We start from the raw sequence: 23,006 nt of genomic DNA, 5'->3' as shown, positions 1-23,006 counted from the left end.
GGCCTCGAGCTCCCGGTGACGCAGATGTGCATGGTGGGCGGCGGAGCGTCGTACCAGCGCCTTGATCTGCCCTAGGGACATTGGGACGTGATGGCTGACAGCTGGGAGGGCTGAAGCTGCTCATGCCGCCGCATCTGCATCCCCGTTCCCCCGTATACCCACATGACTGGGGATCCAGTTGAGTCTCACCCTTTTCCCCGCGGTTGCCAGGTTCTGGATGAGGCTCAGTGCAGTCGTGATGAGGGCGATATCCTGGGTGGGTCGTGTCTGTTGTAGTGCCTGTAGAGCGGCCCTGGAGTCGGTGTGAATGATCACAGTTTCCCCGTGGCGGTCGGTGGCGTGCCGGAGAGCGTGCTGGATGGCAACCATTTCCGTTTGGAAGGTGGAGCAGTGGTCATATCTCCTCCAGGAGAATGCCTGCCCTTCGGTGACCACCGCTGCCCCGGTTGTGCCTTTGCATCCTTGAAATATACCGCGCTGCCAGGGTCCCAGGCCTGTGCCATGGTCTCAAGGGCGAGCTGGCGTAGCAGTTCTGTGGAACACAGCCTTTGCTGCAGGGAGAGACGTATAAGTCACTTCAGCAAGCGGTTGTTCCCACGGGGGTGGTTCTTGGTATGTCTCGATGAGGTGGTGGGGCGTTCGTAGGAACTGGGTAGAGTCCATAAATTGGTTGGCCGCGTCGGCGACTCTGTAGATCCAGGTGTTGGCGGTGAAGAGGGTCCTGTCGTGAGGTAGGATTTTTCTAAGCCTGGAGTGCACTGCCGTCTCGCTGCCCTGAAGGAAGATCTTGGACACCCTGCAGGCAACGATCTACTGGGTCCTGATGGTGAGGGGGACTAGACGAGTCTCGCTCTGTAATACACAGGCGCTGGTCCACCTTGGCGCCCCCAACATGGTTCTCATGGCCTGGTTCTGGATGACTTCGACCCTCTCCCGCAGTCCGCCGCCGAGGGCGACTAGTACAGGTGCACTATAATCGACTAGGGATCGGATGGCCTCCACGTAGTAGAGTGGCAAGACGGCGTAGGACGTCCCTGCCTCCGGTCTTGTCATGGCCCTCATCACTGTGGTCCTCGCTTGCGTCTTTTCCCTCAAGTAGGTTACCTGACGGGCAAAGGTCAGCCTGTGATCCAGCCAAATCCCGAGGTACTGGTAGGACTGTGTCCAGTTCAGCCTCACGTCCTGAACGTGTAGACACTGGGTGGGTGCGGGTGCGCTGAACATCATGGCCTCGGATTTTTCGGCTGAGACCTTTAGTTCCAGCTCCTCGCTTTTCCTGCTCAGGAGGTTGAGGGCCTCCTGTGTTTTGGCGATTAGATTGCCGTGACCGGTGACGACGAGGACAAGATCATCAGCGTAGCTGAGAAGCACTGTTCCAGCCGTGAACGGCAGGCTGAACAGCTGCTCCATCAGGAGGTTGAAGAGAACGGGGCTGAGGATCCCCCCCCCCTGTGGAGACCCGTTCTCATAGGTCCTGTAAGATGACGTGTGGCCTTGGAATTTGACCCTGGCGCGTCGCCCCTGTAGGTAGTTCTCGATCCATGCTAGTAGCCGTCCTTGGATGCCCTTGTTGACTAGAGCTGCTAGGATCGCGAGGGGGCACGCCAGCTCGAAGGCTCTCTCCAGGTCGAGGAACACGGCGACGGCGGTCCGATTTTTCACGTGGTTTAGGAGAGCCATGATGCTGTCAGAGGTGCCAACACCTCGGCTGAATCCAAACACGTGCGGGTGTTGGGATCCCAGTCGCCACTGGAGCCGGGTGAGGACCATCCTTTCCGCTGTCTTGGCCACGTAGCTGAGGAGGGAGATGGGGCGCAACTTGGAGGGGTCTTTGGGCTTGGGTATCGGTTGGATGTCCGCCGATTTCCAAGCCGACGGCAGGTATCCGATCATCCACGAGTGGTTGATTAGGCCTAGAATTCCTTGCTCCCCAGCTGGACCTGCGTGCGCAACCATGGTGTAGGTGACCCCGTCGGCGCCGGTGGCCGTGTCTCGCCCTGTTCGCCTGGCCCTGATGAGCTCCCTATGGGTGAAAGGGCAGTCCGCTGGGTCCGGTCTTGCCCTGCCGTCCCTGATGAGGCGCTCCCTCTCCAGTCGTAGGCGTTGCAGCGTTTGGATCACTTGCGCAGGAAGTTGACTGCTGGCACATCTGGCTGCGAAGTTGTCTGCCAGTCTTTCCGCCTCCTGCTGTGGTCGTGGATGGGTAGGAGGAGGACGGGATCGCGATCCTCCGGTGGCCGTCCTCAGCTTGGACCAGAGGTCCGCCAGCCTGGTGTGCCGGGAGAAGCTGGCGCACCATTCCAGCCACTTGGCCTCCTTTGCCCGTCGTGACACCTGACGTGCATGGGCTACCACCTCACGAAGTCTCTCCAAGCCGTCTCTGGTGGGTCTCCTTCTGTAACGCCGCCGATACATGTTGACCCGGTAGTTCTGCTCCCGCACCTCTTCTGTGTAGAACCACCAGTTCTTGTGGTGACGCCTTCCCGGGTTTTTCTTTGGCATGGATGCCTCCGCAGCTACCTCGATGGCCACCGTGAGGTCCTTCTCGCGCTGCTCGATGCTGTCTGGATATACTTTAAATTTAAGGCTATTGTCATGACGTAGGATAGTGCAATCTAAGAAAGGTAAGGTACAATTTTTCTCAATTTCTATTAAACTTACTTTAGAAATTGAGAAAAATTGTACCTTACCTTTCTTAGATTGCACTATCCTACGTCATGACAATAGCCTTAAATTTAAAGTATATCGTAAACCAACCAATGTAAGTTCATATATCCATTATTATTATTCTCATCCAAATAATATCAAACGTACAGTTTTTTCTTCAATGTTTCTATGAGCTTTTCGTATTTGTAGTCCTGAATTTATTGATGACGAAATCAAAAATGTTTTTAACATTGGGCTAGAATTAAAGTACCCCAAGCAATTCCTTAATATTGCTTACAATTTTTCAAGGAAATCATTTTTAACTCCTCAGCCTAAATCACCTTTTAATTATCGTATTGTATTAATTTTACCATTTCAAGAAAAAAATTTAAGTATCACAGAATTATTAAAAAGATTTAACGTAAAGGTAGTTTTTAAAAATTATAGTACAGTAAAACATAAACTCATCAACAATAATATTGAAATTAAAAGGATGCATTTATAAAATTCCTTTCAAAATGTGTAATCAATTTTACATAGGTCAACCTGCCAAACCCTCAAACATTAGAATTGAACAACACAAGAAAAATGTTAAGGATGGCAATAATTCTAGTGGAATATTCAAGCATATTGCATTAAATAATACTCCAGTTGATTGGGGTAATGCCCGGGTAATCTATTATACCAACAACATCATAGCAAGAAACTTAATAGAGTGTAGTTTGATTCATACCACCAGTGATCAAAATACCAACCTACACAAGGGCTTATATAAACTTGATAATTTTATCTGTCAAGAAATAAGTAAACTAATATCAGGTAAAATGTAACCCAGCGACTATGACCTAATGTCGCCCTACCATCATTAGCGGACGCATTAACCCTGGCACTGTGACCTGATGTCGCCCCACCATCATTAGTGTATTGACATTGACCCTCCGCCTTCCAGGGGGTAATTGTCCGCTACTCTTATTTAAACTGTCCTTGTTCCTTTTGTTATGTATATATTATCTATGCATTTCTATTACTATGTACTTGTTGCACTGAAGATGTAATATACGAAAGCGCTCTGCTTCGTTAGTTTCTTTTTTCCAAGTGGTCTACTTTGCATAAGTGAACACACGTACCCGTGTTCTTATTAGCATATATATATATATATATATATATATATATATATATATATATATATGTATATATATATATATATATATATATAGTGTGTGTGTGTGTGTGTGTGTGTGTGTGTGTGTGTGTGTGTGTGTGTGTGTGTGTGTGTGTGTGTGTGTGTGTGTGTCTACATATATACATATATATATATATATATATATATAATATATATATATGTGTGTGTGTGTGTGTGTGTGTGTGTGTGTGTGTGTGTGTGTGTGTGTGTGTGTGTGTGTGTGTGTGTGTGTGTGTGTGTGTGTGTGTGTGTGTGTGTGTGTGTGTGCGTATGTATCCTATCCGAGAGTTGACACCTTGACGTGGTGGATAGGCTTGAGAATCTTAATGATTACAAAAGCTGTCGATAGAGAGGAAATATTTGCAGGGTCACCCATATCGAACAGGTTTTGTAGGAAAGATCAGACAAAGAGCAGCTCAAACACACAGCCGCAGGACCCACTGCTAACTAGCACGTCCCTCGTGGTAAACAGGGAAAATCCTCATAGATATATGGGGTACCGTCATAATGACGGCGTGGACCATTGGGCACCCTATAGACATAGGGCTTCACCGAATATAATGAATAAGGTGACACCAGGGAAATATCTCACCAGAAACCAGTTGGCAAGGAGGTGAGATTACTGCCAACCCCCTTTCATACCCAACATGAATATGAATAGCACAATCAAAACAAAACTGGGCGTTCCTATTGGATCATCGTCTCCTAAAGGTCCAACCGCATTGCCTCGTGTGCTTACGGGCACACCAAATGTGAGTAAGCACTGTCCAAGCAGAATGAAGTCTTGGACATTGAACAGCATGAAGAAAATGAAGATCTAAACTTACAACGTAAGAACTCTCTCAGAAGACCACAGGCTGAAGAGTTTAATGGAAGAGCTAGACAACATCAAGTGGGACATCGTAAGACTGAGCGAAGTCCGAAGAACGGAAGAAAAGCTTATACAATTACAAGATGGTCACCATCTGTTCTACTATAGAGGTAAGGACAAAGAAAGATCTAGTGGAGTAGGATTCTTGATCAACCGAGAGGTTGCTGATAACGTAATCAAATTTAATAGTTTATCGGTCAGGGTAGCTTAGATTGTGATTAGACTGTGTAAAATGTACACTCTAAAAATAGTTCAGGCCTATGCACCAACTTCACAGAGTTCAGACGATGAAATTGAGTCGTTCTATGATGATTTAAGTCAAGTAATGGATGAAGAAAAAAGTAAGTACACTTTGGTAATAGGAGACTTTAATGCTGAAGTAGGGAAGAAGATGGGAGATGAGACGTGCATTGGGAAGTTTGGAGTAGGTGAAAGAAATTACAGAGGTGAGATATTAGTCAATTTTGCAGAGAACTACAATATGAGGATAATGAACACTTTCAAAAGCGTGTAGGTCGTAAATGGACGTGGAGAAGTCCAAATGGAACAACAAAGAACGAAATAGACTTTATATTAAATGAGAGCAAAAGCGTTAGCAATGTTACGGTGATAAATAAAGTCAACATAGGTAGTGACCATAGAATGGTAGGTTGCACAGCTAAATTCAATTTTAGAGCCGAGAGAAATAAACTAGTTTTAAAAAAGAAAATAAGCCTTGCAAAGGTTAAGGATAATAATAAGATATTTCAGTTAGAAATTAGAAATAGATTCGAAGCTTTAAGAACTAACGAGGACAACGTGGAATATATTAATTTGAATTTAGTGAATATCATTAAGGAATCAGTAGAAAAAGTAGGAAGTACAAAAAACATTAGAGAAAACAAATACTCCAAAGCTACAAATGACCTAATTAAAAGAAGAAGGACCATGCAGATTAAAAGCAGGAGAGACGAAATAGAAATAGTAGAACTAAACAAGCTTATCAACGAAAGGCAGAGATTAGAGAAAAGAAAGAGAAACATGGATGAAATAGAGGAAACTATTCGGAAAGGAAAAAGTATTAAAGTGACCGAGCGTAGACATGCTTTGGGAAGACAGCAATTGATATGTTTGAAAGATAGAAATGGAGAAATAATTAAATGTAGAAACAAAATGGTAAAAGGAGTAGAAGAATTTTACCAAGAGCTTTACTCATCGAAGGCCGTAGTTGAGTCAGTAAATTCATGTGTAGACGTTAGTAGTGTACCAGAGATTACAAAGGAAGAAGTAGAATTTGCTCTAAAAACTATGAAACGAGGAAAAGCACCTGGGGAAGATAGTATATCAATAGATCTGTTGAAAGACGCAGGTAAATTAGTTCATATTAAATTAGCTGAGTTGTGCACCCAGCGCTTACGTCAAGAAAGCGTTCCGGATGCGTGGTGCAATGCTATAGTGATTTTGCTTCATAAAAAAGGAGACCAGAAGGATCTTAGTAATTATCGACTGATTAGCTTGCTATCAAACGTATATAAAGTATTCTCCAAGATCCTTACAAATAGACTAAGTCAAGTTTTAGATGGAAACCAACCTAGGGAACATGCAGGTTTTAGGAGCGGATACTCGACTCTAGACCATTTGCAGGCGATAAACCAACTAATTGAGAAAGCGACATAATATGATATACCTCTGTATTTAGCTTTTGTAGATTACGAGAAGGCCTTTGATTCAGTAGAACAAATAGCAATACTAAACTCGCTACGCAAACAGGGTACAAACGAACAGATCGTAAGAGTTTTAGAAAAGATTTATGTAAAAGGTACCGCTATAGTTCGACTACATAAAGATACAGAAAAGATCAAGATCAAGAAAGGAGTACGGCAAGGTGATACAATTTCACCCAAACTATTTACAGCTTGTTTAGAAGATATTTTTAGAAGGTTGAGTTGGGAAAAGAAAGGTTTGAAGATTAATGGCGAATATTTGAACCACCTAAGATTTGCAGATGACACCATTCTTATTTCAGAAAGAGCAGAAGACTTGCAAGATATGCTGAGCGATCTAAACAAAGAAAGTCTCAAAGTAGGTTTAAAAATTAATATGAGTAAAACCAAAGTAATATTCAACACGAAAGTTCAAAGCAAAGATATTGTAATTGATGATGAGAGTCTTGAGGAAGTTGAAGAGTATAATTATTTAGGCCAGATGGTGAAGGTGACGAAAGATCATGATAATGAAATAAAAAGACGCATTACAATTGGTTGTAAAATGTTTGGTAAGTATTATAAAATCCTAAGAGGCTCTCTACCTTTATGTTTGAAACGTAAAGTTTACAATCAATGCATTCTACCAGCAATAATCTACGGGTGTGAGACTTGGAAGCTGACGAGGGCGATGGAAACAAAGCTAAGGACTGCACAGAGGAGAATGGAGAAATCAATTATGGAAATAACACTGAGAGACCGAAAGAGAGCAAGTTGGGTGAGAGAGCAGACTAGAGTGAAAGATATTGTGGAGGCAGTAAAAGAGAGGAAGTGGAATTGGGCAGGTAAGTTGATGCGAACGACTGATGAGCAATGGAGCAAGTGTGTTACTGAATGGACGCCACGAGATAGGAAGCGTGGAAGAGGGAGACCAGACAGAAGGTGGAGAGATGAGATCGAGAAGTTTCCAGGAGTGACGTGGCAGAGGATGGCATGGTCATGGAATGTTATAAAGGAGGCCTTTGTTCAGCAGTGGACGCAGGATGGCTGATTTGATTGATATATATGTATGTATATGCTGGCCTTTGATGGCTTAGAATTAAAGTGCATTGCGGTTGTTAAAATGTATCTCTAACCACTGGGACCCATTCAGTGCTGTACAAATACTTTCCCGCGTTCGTATACTTCCAATTGTACTATCATAGTGGAGATGGGTTGAACGCAAAATTTCATATATGTGTATGTAAGTCGAGCATACAAATATATAAGAAATAATGCGCTTAACTTATATCTCTCTTGATGGCCTGGTTGGAAAGTCACTGTCGCACTTGTCATGAGGATGCCGGGTTCGAGTCCTGGGCAGTACCATATTTCAATTTCATCATGCTGGCCTTTGATGTGTGCGCGTGTGTGTATTATATATATATATATATATATATATATGTAATATACGTATATATTTACATGTGTATGTGTGTGTGTAATTCATAATGATCTTGAATATTATGATGTACTCGTGATCGACAGTTATTACCCTCCCGGATAAGAGTTTATAATTCGTATTACCCGATTTATATGTCATGCTGTGTCTTTACACACATGCATACTTCATTTCTATGGCCAAGGGGGAAGTAACTAATTCTAATATCCGTTAAAAAGATTTCATGCTGGAAGAGCGGCACGAAATTAGAACTTCAAGCGTAGCAGCTCGAAACGCTATCAATTGCACTATGAAGCAACGTGTATGTTTGTATATGTATATATTTACCTAGTTGTATTTACATAGTTGTATTTTACGGGAAGGGTAGCTATGCTCGTGGTGTCCCCTCTTCATATCTCGTTTTATCTAGACTGTTTTTAAATTCGTGTATTGTTTTTGCAGACACCACTTTCTCATCTAACGTGTTCCAAACGTCTATTACCCTGTGGAGAAAGCTGTTCTTTTTCAGGTCTCTTCTATAACTGTCTTTCTTGATTTCTTTCCGTGTCCTCTTGTATGTCAAATGTCCCATTTTATTAGATACTCTCTATCAATAGTTTCTATGCCTTTCATGATTCTATAGTTATCAAGTCTCCTCTCTCTTCTTTGCTCTAATGTCTGTAGCTCAAGTTTTGCTAGTCTCTCTTCATATGATAGTTCTGAGAGTGTTGGTGCCAATTTTGTAATTGCTCTTTGTATTCTTTCAAGTTTTGTTATAATTTTTTTTGTACTTGGTGACCACGTCGTCGCTGCATATTCCAATCTTGTTCTTATCAAAGTGACTAGTATTTTCTTCACCATTTCTTCATCCAGGTATGTAAATGCCACTTTGATTGTTCTTATTAAATTATAAGTTTCTCCAAAAATTTTGTTCATATGTTTCTGAGGGGACATATTGTTCATAATAATGACTACCAGGTCCTCATTTTCTACTTTTTTAAATTCTTCTTCTCCCAACTTATATGATCCCACTATTCTGTTTTTGCTTTTTCCAAATTCCATTATACTACACTTCTTGATATTGAATTCCATCTCCCCCTTCCTACTCCATCCCCATACTTTATTGAGATCACTCTGTAGCGAATCACAATCTTCTTCAGTGTTCACTTTTTTCAACAATTTTGCATTATCCGCAAAGCTCATATAACTTTCAGTTCCTTTACCCATATCATTAATATATATATATATATATATATATATATATATATATATATATATATATATATATATATATATACAGTAAACATTATTGGGGCCAGAACTGTTCCTTGTGGAACTCCACTTATCACTTCATCCCAATTAGAGTGTTTGTCTCTTATCACTACTCTCATTTTTCTTTCATGCAAGAAGTCTTCCATCCACTTTAGCAGTTTGCCCTGTATTCCTCCTGCAGTTTCTAATTTGTTTAGCAACTTCTTATGTGGCACCTTATCAAAAGCTTTTTTCAGGTCTAGAAATGCACAATCAGCCCATCCATCTCTTTCTTGTATTACATCTATTAGCCTTGAATAGAAACACATTAAGTTTGTGACGCATGATCATCCTTGTCTAAATCCAAATTGCCTCGAATTTAGTAATTTTTTTTTTTTTTTTTTTCCAGATGCCTTACCCATCTAGTTTGGATCATCATTCTTTCCCAAATTTTAGCTACCGTACTTGTAAGAGAGACCGGTCTATAGTTAGTTTATATATTGGTACTATATTTGCTCTTTTCCAATCTTTTGGAACTTTTCCTTCTTTCAATGAACTGCTTATTAGACTATGTATTGTGCCCGTTAGTTCATTCCTGCATTCTCTCAAAATCCAGTTTGCATTTCATCTGGCCCATGCGATTTTCTGATATCAAGATTACTCAAGTGATTCATTATTTCATTCCTTGTTACTTTTATCTCTTTCATAGGGGGGGGGGGCTTTCTCCTCACACTCGATATCTCTAGGTTGTATGTTCTCCTTCGTAAACACCGATTTATAATGCTTGTTCATAATTTCTGCCATTTCTATTTCCTCTGTGTATTCAACTCCTCCTTGTCGTAGTTTCTCTAATTCTTGTTTGTTTTTCAGTTTGTTGTTTACAAATCTGTAAAATAGTTTTGGTTGATCTTTACATTTTATATGACACCTTTTTCGTATTTTCTCTTTTCTTCTCTGCACACTTGTACATATTCATTTTTATAACTAGTTTGTATTTTCCATTTTTCAGGTCTTTTGTCTTTTTTCCATTTTATCCAAGCTTTTGTCTTTTAACTCCCTACATCTCTTGCTGTACCAACACTTTACATGTTCTTTTTCTTGCTTTGTCTTGGAATATACTTTTCCACTCCTTTATCATTTTTTGTCAAAATATTCTATTTCTTTTCTACTGTTGTTTCCTTCTTGTGTATTCTTCCCCAGTCTGCTTTTTGAAAGAATTCTCTTATTTCATCAAAATTTATTTTTCCATACATAAATCTTCCCTTTCTATATTGTTCGTTTTTTCCATATATTTTTCCTCGTTTAGTTCCAGTTCAACCAATATGTGGTCACTTTTACTTATTGGTGTATTATATTCAACCTTGTCCACTATTTCGAGTTCTGGTGTGATTATTAGGTCCAGTCTCAATGGTTCTTCCTCAGTCCATTGCGTCATTGTATGTTCTATAATCATATCAAGTAGCACATTTCCCATAGGTCGTCTCAACCCTTCACTGGCATCTCTTCCCAGCAGATTTCTTTACAATTAAAGTCACCCATTATAACTATTCTTCCTCCATCTTCCATTGTCTTATTTAGTGTTATCCTTGCGTCTTCTAACATATTTTCGTGTTTCTTCTCTTCCCACAAAGCCGGTTTTAGGAGGTACATAATTTACTACAAACTTCCTGCTCTTCCCATCCTTGTCCTCCATTTTCATCATAATCATCTCTACTCTATGCTTTCCATGTGTGACATTCCTCACATTTATATCTTTCTTAGTCAGGAACATAACTCCACCCCCTTGTTTTCTCTCTGTTTCTAATCCAATAATTATATGCACCATCTCCTACACTATTGGGTGGTAGTGGCACTTTCAATTTTGTCTCTACAATTCCCATTATGTCCGTTTTTTGTTTTTTTTCTTCAGATAATCATTCAGTTCGTTCAAGCCTGTTGTTAAACTATCTATATTTGTGTAGGACATTTTTAAATTTCTGCCACTTCCATCGTGTTTTCAGTTTCCCTTCTGTTTTTCTCTGCTATGAGCCATTTTCTCACTTTCATATTCACTACTCTCCAATAGAATTTCTCTTTTTCTGACTTTGTTCTTTTCTCGTTTTTTTTTTTTCTTGGCTTCTAGTATTTTTGTTTTCTCGTCCTCTCTTTCCTCTTTATTCATTTCTCTTTTTATCCATACCTGTTTATAATGATCACTGTCTGCTAGTTTCCCTGTTTTTGCTAAGGTATTTTCTGCTGTCGTTTGTGACCTGAATTTAACCTTAATTGGTCTGGTCTTATCTGTATTGTATTTCTCTAGTCTATATATTTCTTCTATTTCTTTGTCTGATTCTGGTTCATTTTCTTGAACTACTTCTAATATCTTATTTACTTTTTCTGTTTCCTTCTTTATTCTTGTAGTCCTACTTGGATTATACTTCTCTTCCATCCCTAATATAATTATACATTTCTTTTTATCTGCTAAGTCTCTTACTATATTCTCCTTCTCCCTCTTCACTTTAATAGCTGTGTCCTTATTTTGTTCTTTCATCTGCTGTTTCACAATATCTCTAAATTAAATTTTATTGTTCTCTTGTACTTTTATCCAACCACTTACCTCTTTTACTATGGACTCTTTATTCTCTTTACTATTATTCTTTGATTCCTCATTCTTATTTTTTACTTCTTTTAGCCGTCTTTTTAATTCTACTATTTCTTTATTCAAGTTTTTATTTTCCTTCTTCAGTTCTTCCAGTTTATCAACTCCTTGTGTAACTAATGTTAATTGGTTAAACCTAACCTCCCATGCTTCGTTCATTTTTTAGTTTCTCCTCTAGATTTACTAGTCGGGGGAGGTTGTCATCTCCTCCCTCATTAAATCCATAAAAGCAGTTATTTTCTCTTTCCATTGAGCTGCTATTATCTATGTTCCTGCTTTTGACACCTCTACTTCCCTGTTCTCCCTCGTCTGTGTGTTCTGCACTCCTTTTGTTTACACCCCTTCTAACATCCGGGGCCCGTTCGTCCCCTTCCTCATTTCCTTCCATTTTCCTCTGTAATCCCTCCCTCTCTCCTTTTTCTTCACCTTCCCACTACACCACGAGCTTTCCCCTTCCCTATTAATACAACAAAGGTACTCCCTCGTTGTTGAGATCTATGAAACTTGAATTTTTCCTGGAGTTCCAAACTTGCTGTCATTTCGACCGACGTGTGTGTGTATGTATGTATGTGTGTGTGTGTGTGTGAGAGAGAGAGAGAGAGAGAGAGAGAGAGAGAGAGAGAGGTGAAAGAAAGAGTCAGGATGGTCTTGGATTACATGATTTACTCAATGGGAAATGCTTCGTCATTATACATCCACATTCCTGTCCCTTTGCTGAACGGGAACAGTAATGGTCTGCAGTGCAAGTGGAAACTTTTCACGAGTTCCTATTTCTCCTCCATACTATATAAGTTTTATCGTGATACCCATCATCTTTACTTATACAGTTTTTCACATCTTCCCAGTACATTTTCTCACTCCATCCAACCTCTGCCTGCATTAGTCTATATATTATTTCTATGCCATCCTCCATCTACTGCAACATTCATCCGTAGATAAATTTTTAACACTTTCAGCTCTTTCTTTCTTTTTCATTAACGTTACTACCCTGCTTCATATGTTGGGCCCTGCTGTGGAAGTGTTGGGTCTTACCACAAATAGGTGTCGGATGGGTGTGGAATAGATGAAGTGTGGATACATCCCTTGGTTTGCCCCAGTCACCTTATAATGGAGGAAACGCCTTTTGGTATATGTATGTCCATCCCAATACTTAACTTACTCCATTCTTTTTCTAACTTTGCTTCTCTTAGCATTGGTTCTGATCCTCACCTCAAATATCTCAAACTTTTCTTCACAAATCCCTACAGGTGTATGTTGAGCAGCACCTTAAAGATCAAAGTGGACATCCATATCATCTGCCATTCATCTCCGTATCTCCACTTTTACTACTGCTAAATGGTATTTCTCAGCTACCTTTTTCTCTTCCTCACTCTTCCAGCTCTGTCCACATTGCTTACTTGTATGGCTTTGGTGGCTCCGAACTCAGAAGCACTCTCAAAAAGGCACTGGAAAGCTGCCAAGGTCATGTTGGCTTCATCTCGAACTCTGGAAAAACATGACGTAATATCGATTAAGATATTTAAGGTGGTCTGAAGTTATGTGATATTTATAACTAAATGGTTACCTATAGTAATATAGAATGACCTGCAATATAAAGGATGAAATTATAAAATGCAAAATTTAAGCATTACCGTTGAATATGAATTTTGTCTACGTACGGTTAGCCACACAAGTTATAAGGTAATTATCAAAATGTTTAGTTCAGAAAGCTTTATACCATAAAACACAATTTGATTTGATCAATAAAATCCTGGCACCAGGTATTAAAAATCTTTATGGCAAAATTGAACACCCAGGTCACAAGGTTTTGTTTGTCTAGAAATGTGATTTAGCTTATAATCAACGAGTATTTAATGAATTTCTATATGATTTACAGCACGTCATAACCGACACACTCTGAATACCGCTGTATGATTTTATAGCCAGCTATATTGTACATGACAATCAAATATTTCCGCATGCAATAGGGACTCTTGGACAGGTCGCATCAGGGAGCTGTTAGCTCTAGGCGCCCAGATGTGCAAGAGGATTGATAAAAAGAATGTATGCATGCATGCATGTATGTATTTATGTATGTATGTATGTATGTATGTATGTATGTATGTATGTATGTACGTGTGTGTGTATGTATGTATGCATGTATGTATGTATGTATCTGTATGCATGTACATGTGTATATGTATGGATGTGTATGTATACATATATGTATATATGGATGGATGGATGGATGGATATATATATGTATGTATGTGTGATAGAAGAAAGCTGAAGATAAATGTGGGTAAAAGTAAGGTGATGAGATGTACAAGGGGTGAAAGTGGCAGTAGACTGGAAGTGAGCATTAAGGGAGAGCAACTGGAGGAAGTGGATAGTTTTAGATATTTGGGTGCAAATGTGGCAGGAAAAGGGAGTGAAGGTGGAGAGAGAATGTAGATTGAGAGAAGCGAGTAAATGCCTTGGTGGATTAAAAAGTGTAATGAGGAATAGACATTTGGGAATGGATGCGAAGAGGAGACTGTATGAAGGAGTGATTGTGCCAACAGCACTGTATGGAGCAGAAACATGGAACATAAGAGAGGAAGAGAGAAGGAACTTGAATGTGTTTGAGATGAAGTGTCTGAGAAGTATGATGGGGGTTACTAGGCTAGATAGAGTGAGAAATGAGGAGGTGAGGAGGAGAACAGTGGTGGAAAGGGAGTTGGGAGATAGGGTTGATGAAAGAGTATTAGGATGGTTTGGACACATGGAAAGAATGAGTGAAGAAAGACTAGTAAAAGAGATATGGAAGGCAGATGTGGAGGGAGTGAACATGAGGGGATGTCCTAGGATGAGATGGATGGATGGGGTGAAGGAGGCTTAGGGAAAGAGGGGAATGTCTGTTGAGGAAGGACGGGAGAGGACAGAAGACAGGGGTGAATGGAGAATGGTTGTATATGGAAAATGTTGTGATGCATGAGGTGGAATGGACGGGGGAATGGGGGGTGAGGTAGTGTGTGTGAGCAAAAATTTTGACGCAGCCCGAAGGGATTCTCCCCGTCCTCTCCTTTATATGGGGGGACGGAAAGGGGGGGTCGCCGATTTAATGAAGCGGCCTTGCTGTGGATGTGCTGTATCCTGCGACACTGCTTCTGACCCAGGGCAGTGGACAGGGTGCAGGGATGACCCGTCATCTAGGAGGTGCTAAGATGGGAGGGAGGGTGGAGGGGTGTGGAGTGTTTTCGGGGATGGAATGGGTGGGAATGATTTTATGCCTTGTCCTTTTTGGCTACCTCCCTTGTAAGGGAGAAGAAGCCTTGTTATATGTATGTATGTATGTATCTATATATGTATAACGCATGCACGTATGTGTGTATGTGTATGAATGTATGCCAGCCATAGACATATAATCTAGGGCCGACGATCAAAACTACCCAACTGCACTATGGTAATTTTAGATTTTTGTTTATTTCTGGTCATATTTCACTGGTCATGACACTCTCCTATTATATTTTGCATGAGTATGATTACTCCTCACGCCATACTTCATAATTTAATCCAGCGTAATGGCTGTACCCTCGAGAGAGTTCACGAGAAACTGGTTAACTGGTGTTTATTATGCACGAACTGACCTTGACAGCAAGAGCCCACGCTCCGGACAGTCCAAAGTCACCTGTCGAATCAATTCGTCTGCATGTAAGAAGACAGTAAAGATTAGCAGCATGTCCTTCCAACCAAGGAACCTATGCCAAACACTGACTAGTTTGATTGTTTGTATATTTCTAAACATTTGAACATATACACACGCACAGAATAAATAATCATTGGTTAGCTACTTCCGTAGAGGGTGATATTAATTTATTAATCTAGTTGCCTCCATGTTATTCGTTTCCCCTTTGTGGCAACCCTTCATTAAGGAAGAGATTAAATCTATCTAAATTAAGTGTGAAATGAACATCGGTAGCACTTATATCTTACCAAAAGATAGGTCTTATTTTTCTTAATATGGTAGCTGTTAATACCCGTAAAAGGAAACATGTTACCGTAGACCCCTCGGTCCCGCCACAATCAGTTGCTCCCGCAGTTGCCCTGTAACATCCTCCAGATGCAACTCCTCTTGTAAAAAACAATATATTTTTTTTCAGCAGTGACTGCTCCCACAGTCCAAGCGTATAGGACAACGGTGATGACTTCAGTCGCAGCTACATCCCTCCTGGCGTAGGTTCCTTATCTTCTAACTACAGTAAATCCATACACCCACGGAAAGAAATATGTACTCACCGAAGCACTCCTGAAAGAGAGCTCTCCTGATGGGGCATATTCCGCTCTTGCGGGCCTGACGTTCCTCCAGCCGAAGGTCGAGCTGCTCCCAAAGTTTGATGACGTCGGTCCGGCTGGGAGGGCCACGGGAAACCTACCGGAGGAGGTTCCAGAAGAAGCCTGGTCAATTGGTCTGTAGAGTGGAAGGAGAAGAGCTGTCCACACAAGTGTAGGATGGGGATAAGAAAATGGATCGACGCGGATGACAAAAGTAGCCTACCAGGCAGCAAAGATGACCTTATTTCTTAATCTTGAAGGAGCTCAAATAAGTAGAAAGATAAATAGACGTCTGGCAGATGTAGTATGGGTGCATACCTTTGATGGCCTTTTGGTATGTGCATCTTGAAATAGCTTTAACAATACTTTAACCTAAAACTTTAAGGCCTGTCCTCGTCATTGTCCTGTTCTTGTGCACACACACAGACGCGCACACACGCACGCGCGCGCGGCTCGATGGTATGGTGTTACCGCGCTCAAATGGGTGTTACTACCACGGGGCTACACCTTGAGATAGATGTGAAGGTGTTGATGGGTTTTAAAGATGAGAGACAGAGAGATGCAGGACCATCACATATATATACATACATACATACATACATACATACATACATACATACATACATACATACATACATATATACATACATACATACATACATACATACATACATACATGCATACATACATACATACGTACGTACGTACGTACATACATATATATATGAGTCTTTTCTTACCCTTTGAATCCAACGTTGTCCGTCGTCAGTCCACTCGGCCGGAGGAACCAGAACGTCGATGATCTCACCGCGCTGTCGGTCTGTTGTCGAATCGTCATTGTCTGCAGGTGAATGAAGGAAAGGTCACATGGAACTTGGGTTCCAATAAACAACCCTTTATTAGATGGGGGGGGGCGATACAACTATCGCTGAATTAAATCGTCTATGATAACCAGAAAATGCATTATGTACGGAGACTTCAACTTGTCTCCAATAGTTTCGTTGTTTTGTGTCAAAATGATTAGCGTGATTTACTAACGATAGTTTTCTGTGCAGCTGTACGGGCAAGATTATGAGAAAGTGCATGAGAAACAGAGGGAGAAAAGTGAAGAGAGGTAGGTAGCGTCATGATTCAAAACGCCATCCAGTTTAACAAATCGCAACATTTCCTTTTAATACCTATCTACCTATATACCAAGGGCTTTTCCCCCCATACCAAGGAAGTAACCAAAGTCAAAAGGCATATAGCCACCACCATCTATTTCATCTCCACCCATTCTACTCCCCTCCACCACCCTTTCCTCCCTCCCATCTTGGCTCCTCATGAATGATGGGTTATCCCTGTATCCCGCCCACTGCCATGGATCAGAAGCAATGCACCAAAACACAGCACATCCACAACAAGGCTGCTTCACTTCAGCCTCCTCGTGCAGAAAAATAGCAGAAATCCCTTCGGGTTGCGTCAAAATATCATTCGTACATAACCACTCCCTAACCACCCCAAAGCCCCCACCCACTCCTTTCCATGCATCCAAGTATCATCTATACACAGCCATTCTCCACTCACCCCTATCTTCTGCCTTCTCCTTTCTCTGCTCAACAGACATCCCCTCCTGCTCAGCACCTCTTTCACCCCCATCCATCCATCTCATCCTTGGTCCCCCATCCCTCATGTTCATTCCGTCCACCTCTGCCTTCCACACCATTTATACTAATCTTTCGTCACTCATTCTTCCCATGTGTCAATTCCATCTTAATATTCTTTTATCAACTCTATCTCACATTTATTTTCCAACCCCGCTCTTCTCTTCACCTCCTCATTTCTCATCCTATCAGACCTTGTAACCCCTACCATACTTCTCAGACATTTCATCTCAAATACATTTGAAATTTTTCTCACTGCCTCTTAAATTTTATGTCCTTGCCTCATACAGTGCTGTCGGCACAATCACCCCTTCATATAATCTTTGCTTCTTTTTGCATCCATTCCCAAATGCCTATTTCTCATTACACTTTTTAATACCCCAAGGCATTTACTTGTTTCTCTCAATTTTCTATTTATCTCAATCTCCACTTATCCCTTTTCAATCACATGCGGCCCCACTTGTACATCTCATCACTTTACTTTTACCTACATTAACCTTCAACTTTCTCCTATCGCATACCTTCTCAAACTCAGCCACTAACTCTCTTAATTCCCTGTCTGACCCTACCACAAGCGTAGTGTCGTCAGCAAACAATAACTGGCTCACATCCCACTTTTCTCCATTTTCTTTAACCATCTCCAATCCCCGGCCCATTACCCTCGCTTTTACCTCTCGCACCACCCCTTCCATGTACACATTGAACAGCGACGGACACATAACACATTCCGGACGCATTTCCACCTTTACCTCAAACCACTTTACGCTCTCTCCATTTCCCATTCTAACACAGGCTCTATTATTCTCGTAAAAAACAAAAACAAAAACAAAAAAATCTTGACTGCTCTTAACAGCTTTCCCCCTATCCCATATATCTGCAAATCCTTAAACGGTGTCTTCTTGTCAACCCTGTCATAAGCATTTCCCTAATCCATAAAGGCCCAGAAAACATCCTTACCTTTTCCTAAAGTTTTCTCATATATCTGCCTTACCACAAAAATCTGATCCACACAACCCCTACTTTTCCTAAACCCATAATATTCCTCACCAATTACTCCCTCTGTTCATTTCCTAATCTTCTCAATTAAAACCCTTCCATAAGCCTCCCCAACTACACTCAACAAACTGATCCCTCTAAAACTTATACACTCACACTTGTCCCCTTTTCCTTTGTAAATCGGAAGTATGCAGGCACTCCTCCATTCCCTCGACACTGTACCCTCTTTTAGGCACACATTAAATAACCTCACTAGCCAGTCCACTATTACTGTACATCCCCTCTTCACACACTCTGCATGACACCCATCTAAGACAGGCGCCTTTCCTCCTCTCATCATTTTGATAACTACTTGCACCTCATCTTTCCTTATTTCTCCTCCATTTTCCTCCCCTATCACTGTCATTTTCTTAGTGCCTCCCGCTGCTACCACCACTCCCTCTACATTTAGCATTTCCCAAAAATATCCTGCCAATTTTCCCCTTACCGCTTCCTCTTCCGTTATAAACTCTTTATCTGCACCTTTTACCTTTTTCTTCTCTACCTGATTCACCTCCCATTCCTCTCTTAACTTCCTTATAAAACATCTTTTTATGGCTTCTAAAATTTTCTGCCATACCCCTCCCCTATTTTACATCTGCCCTCCTTTTTTGTCTCTTTTATCTTACGTTTTGCTTCTCTTCGTTTTTACTTTGTATCTTTAATATGTTTCTCTCGTCCTACTTTCCAACCAGTCCGTGATTGCTCTATTCTTCTCTTCAACCACCATCTTCACATCATCATCCCACCATTCACTACCCTCCTTCTATTCCCTCCCATCCTCCTTGTTCCACACACTATCTTTGCACACCTTGTTACTTCCTCCTTGAAACACCCCTAATCCTCCTCTATTCCTACCTCTACTCTATCCTTAACCATCTTCCACACTTCTCTCAGTTTTTGCCTGTATTCCCGTTCATTTTCTTTTCTCATTTAAACAGTTTAATCTAAGCACCTCCCTACCCTCTGTCCTTTTCCTCTTTCTCCATATATCCTCCTTTTTCTACTTACCTTCCATCCACCACTCTCTCATGTGTGCTTATATCTAAAAAAAAATTCTTAAATACTTTGTTAGCTATCATCAACTCTCTAAACACATTTCCAACATCAACTTTCTACTACTATTTCTACCTGACACTCCACACTTCCTAACCATTCCGTCTATTGGTTCATCCCCTACTCTAACAATGAGGTCTCCCAATACCAATACATTAATATTTCTCCCAGAACTCTCTATGCACTCATTTAAATCCGCCCAAAAAGCCTCCCTTTCCTCTACACCCTTCTCACTACTAGGCCCATATGCACTTACAAAGACCCACATCTCCCTTCCCAATTTCACCTTTATAAACATTAATCTTGAAGAAACCTCCTTCCACTCCACCACTCTCTTACTAGTAGAGCCACTCCTACCCTCCCTTGTCCTCTCCTCACTCCTAACACCCTCCCCACTACGCCCTCAAATTTAAACTCACCCCTCCCTTTCAACTCAGTTTCATTCAATGCCAACACATCCATCTTCCTTCTCACAAATATACTGCCTATCTCCTCCCCTTTACTCTTATCTGCACCACATCCACGCACATTACTCGTAGAAGACCCAAACCTTAGGGTTCTGGTTGGGAAAGTCCTCCCAGACTCTCTTATGTCTTGACTTCCTGTAGGAATTTACCCTTTAGGGCTACAGAAAGCAAGATAGCCAGTCTCATCCTCCGTTCCGTTTTAGTCTTTTTTTACAATCCGAGTAGTATTAAGGGTCGGGGGACAGCATAACGGAGGGACGGTCGCTGTACAATGATGATATGGTTTAACATCACAAACTCCTCCCTATCGGAGACTAGAACGGTGCCCCTTACAGAGGACTTTGTAGCGTGGAATTTAATTAACCATGCCCTTGGTTCAACTTCGCCGATGGTAGGGTTCGAACAACCATACACTCGACATTTGCCGCAAGTAACGACGCCCTAACCCGCTTGGCCTGCGAGCAATACAATAAAGAAGCATGATTTTTCTATGAGTAGATATTTCCTCTAACATAGACAAAATTATGTGTGGCTCTGGTCCATAGGGGCGCCCATGTAGACCTCAAAGTATCAGCTGCATGCTACTGAGCAGATTTTTCCCGTACAATAACTTGTAGCCAGTATCCCAGACGGGGACCAATACCCCAGTGTAAATGCTCTTAGTTGTCTATTTATTTATTTTTCTACGGAAATATTCATAATGATCGGAAACCTATGGATAGAGAACAATTCACTCATTGGTGAGCACCATATAATTATGAAGAAAAGTTGACGGCGAAGCTTAAACATGGCACCAGTGTACTAAGTAATGTCATGTGTACATTTCTCATGTACACTCTGTTTTAAAATCTGTTTTAGCAAAGGAAAAAAAGTTATTTGTTGTCGTAAAATTTCGTAGATCTGTTTATCTTCTGCATTAGATAGAATGGTTAAGGGATCGGAGTTTCTTAGGGAGCTACGGCTAAGAATAAGGAAAGCCGCCTGTAGGAATGCATTAAGACCTATCAAGATTCGCAGGAACTTACCGTCATCGAGGCTGGTAGCAGCTTCCTCAAGGGCAGCAGATATTATTTCTAGATCGTCTGGAGTCTCCTCGTCCTGCAGTAGGGGAATCAGAGGTATTAAAAGTGAAACCTAGAAAATGGTACACCTAGAATTATTCATACACATGCAGATACAAGGGACAGATAACTACATAAAGTTTTGCAGATCATACCAAAATGTAAATAATGATAAATAGCGAAGCTTGGTACACATGGATGAGCGACAAAATAAGATAAATGTTTCATCCAATCCGGAGGAATAGTATCACAAAAAATGTAAGTATAAATAAAGTTTGGAGCCTAAGTTTTCAAGAGCTCTAATCCAAGTGCCCATGACAGCAGAGGGTTCAGAAGGGCGCGTGCACGGCGATCAAAACTGTGGCATTACAACCAACTACGGTGGCTTAGAGAAGGTGAAAATTCCCATAACTCAGTGCCTTAGACCTTACCCAAAACATGCAGGGGATGATTTAGGATTCCGGTCAGATAAGGATGTAGCCGAGCTAGAATAAATCTCGGAGGATCAGTACTAAACGGGTCCTAAACTTACTGCTTCTACCAAGTCACTAGGGATGAACTCGAATTAAAAACACATAAGAAAAGAAGAGAGAAAGGTGATATGCTTGCGATGTGCAAATACTATAAAGGAAGCGATTCATAGACAAGTGAGGTTATGTAATGTTGTTGGCAGGAAGAATGAGAGTTTCCACAAAGTAAGATTGACTATGGTAATAAAAAAGAGCTAACAAAGAGAAATTCTGTTGTTGCTAGTGATGGATCAAACTATCTTTTTTTTTCTTTTCTTTTCTTTTTTCTTTTCTTTTTTTTTTCTTCTTTTTTTCTTCTTTATTATACACTAACTGTGTATAATAAAGAAACCAACGTTCACTGTGAGAAGGTTATTATTGTGATTTGGACCCTCTCGTAAATTATTCCAATACCCTTGCATTTTCCATCCACTCAATCTATGTTCTTTAATCTCTCATTGATATCTTATCCAAATCTAGTGTCCCTCTTTTTCCTCTTCCTTCTCTTCTTACTGGTTCTTGTAGGTCAGTAAGGGCGACCGGGCTTGCTGACCCGTAAACTCGAGCTGGCCGCTCAAACTGCAGAAGTCCTGCGCCATTCATGTTGTGGCCTCCACGTAGGTGTCTTGCGTGACCTGCATAGGAAGAGAGAAGTATTCATCCATGTTAGTTTCCTCAGAAGCTCCCAACTGAAAGGTATGAATGATGAAAGTGATCAGCATTCATTTTTTAATAAAGACTAGTTTCCATTCATAAAAGAATGCAGTGACTCGGTCTATAAGGATGTTACTAAACCCCCTAAGATAGTGAACGGTACAAAATATACAGCCAATACCCCAAACGTAGTATAAGCTACCAAGATGCAGGTTCATTCTAAAGGTAGCCAGAGACAGTTTTGATAATCGCGTATTTAGGATATAAACAAACTTTCTCCAAAGGCAGTCTTGTGTACATATTGGTCTTAGATTCATTCAAATGTTGAAAAGATTTTCTATGATAACTTTTTACTCTTTTACATATTTATTCATTTATTCTCGTACTAATTCATTCAACTAATTTAGTTATTCAATTATTTATTTATCTATTTGTGTATGTTATGATACTCTGTGTTCTGCTGCCCTTCTTTAAGTATTTCTCAACCTCTATGACACAACTTTGGTACGATATTGTTGTCAAAGATAGAAGTCCTGAATATAATTTACAAAATACTAAAAAAGAAATCACAATAATACTTGGTAGACTGTACATACG

The 23,006-nt window shown here is 40.9% G+C and overlaps 1 protein-coding gene across 1 annotated transcript in view; it reads right to left on the bottom strand.

The window, feature by feature from the left end:
- The window catches only part of LOC143018371 (33 kDa inner dynein arm light chain, axonemal-like), a 43,413-nt gene extending 21,055 nt beyond the window's left edge, over positions 1 to 22,358 (bottom strand). The window contains exons 1-7 of the mRNA XM_076173731.1: positions 22,269 to 22,358; positions 21,211 to 21,319; positions 19,153 to 19,161; positions 16,725 to 16,825; positions 15,949 to 16,081; positions 15,300 to 15,357; positions 13,089 to 13,176 (exon numbers count right to left, since the gene is read on the bottom strand). Coding sequence (XP_076029846.1) covers positions 13,089 to 13,176; positions 15,300 to 15,357; positions 15,949 to 16,081; positions 16,725 to 16,825; positions 19,153 to 19,161; positions 21,211 to 21,319; positions 22,269 to 22,358 — 588 coding nt within the window. The remainder of the gene's footprint in view (positions 1 to 13,088; positions 13,177 to 15,299; positions 15,358 to 15,948; positions 16,082 to 16,724; positions 16,826 to 19,152; positions 19,162 to 21,210; positions 21,320 to 22,268) is intronic.
- Between the last annotated feature and the right edge of the window lie 648 nt (positions 22,359 to 23,006).

This window comes from Oratosquilla oratoria, chromosome 34, assembly GCF_046742065.1.
Source record: "Oratosquilla oratoria isolate Oo_2021 chromosome 34, ASM4674206v1, whole genome shotgun sequence".
Lineage (NCBI taxonomy): Eukaryota > Metazoa > Arthropoda > Malacostraca > Stomatopoda > Squillidae > Oratosquilla > Oratosquilla oratoria.
The sequence above is the reverse complement of the archived record's forward strand: the minus strand, read 5'-3'. Positions and strand labels throughout refer to the sequence as shown.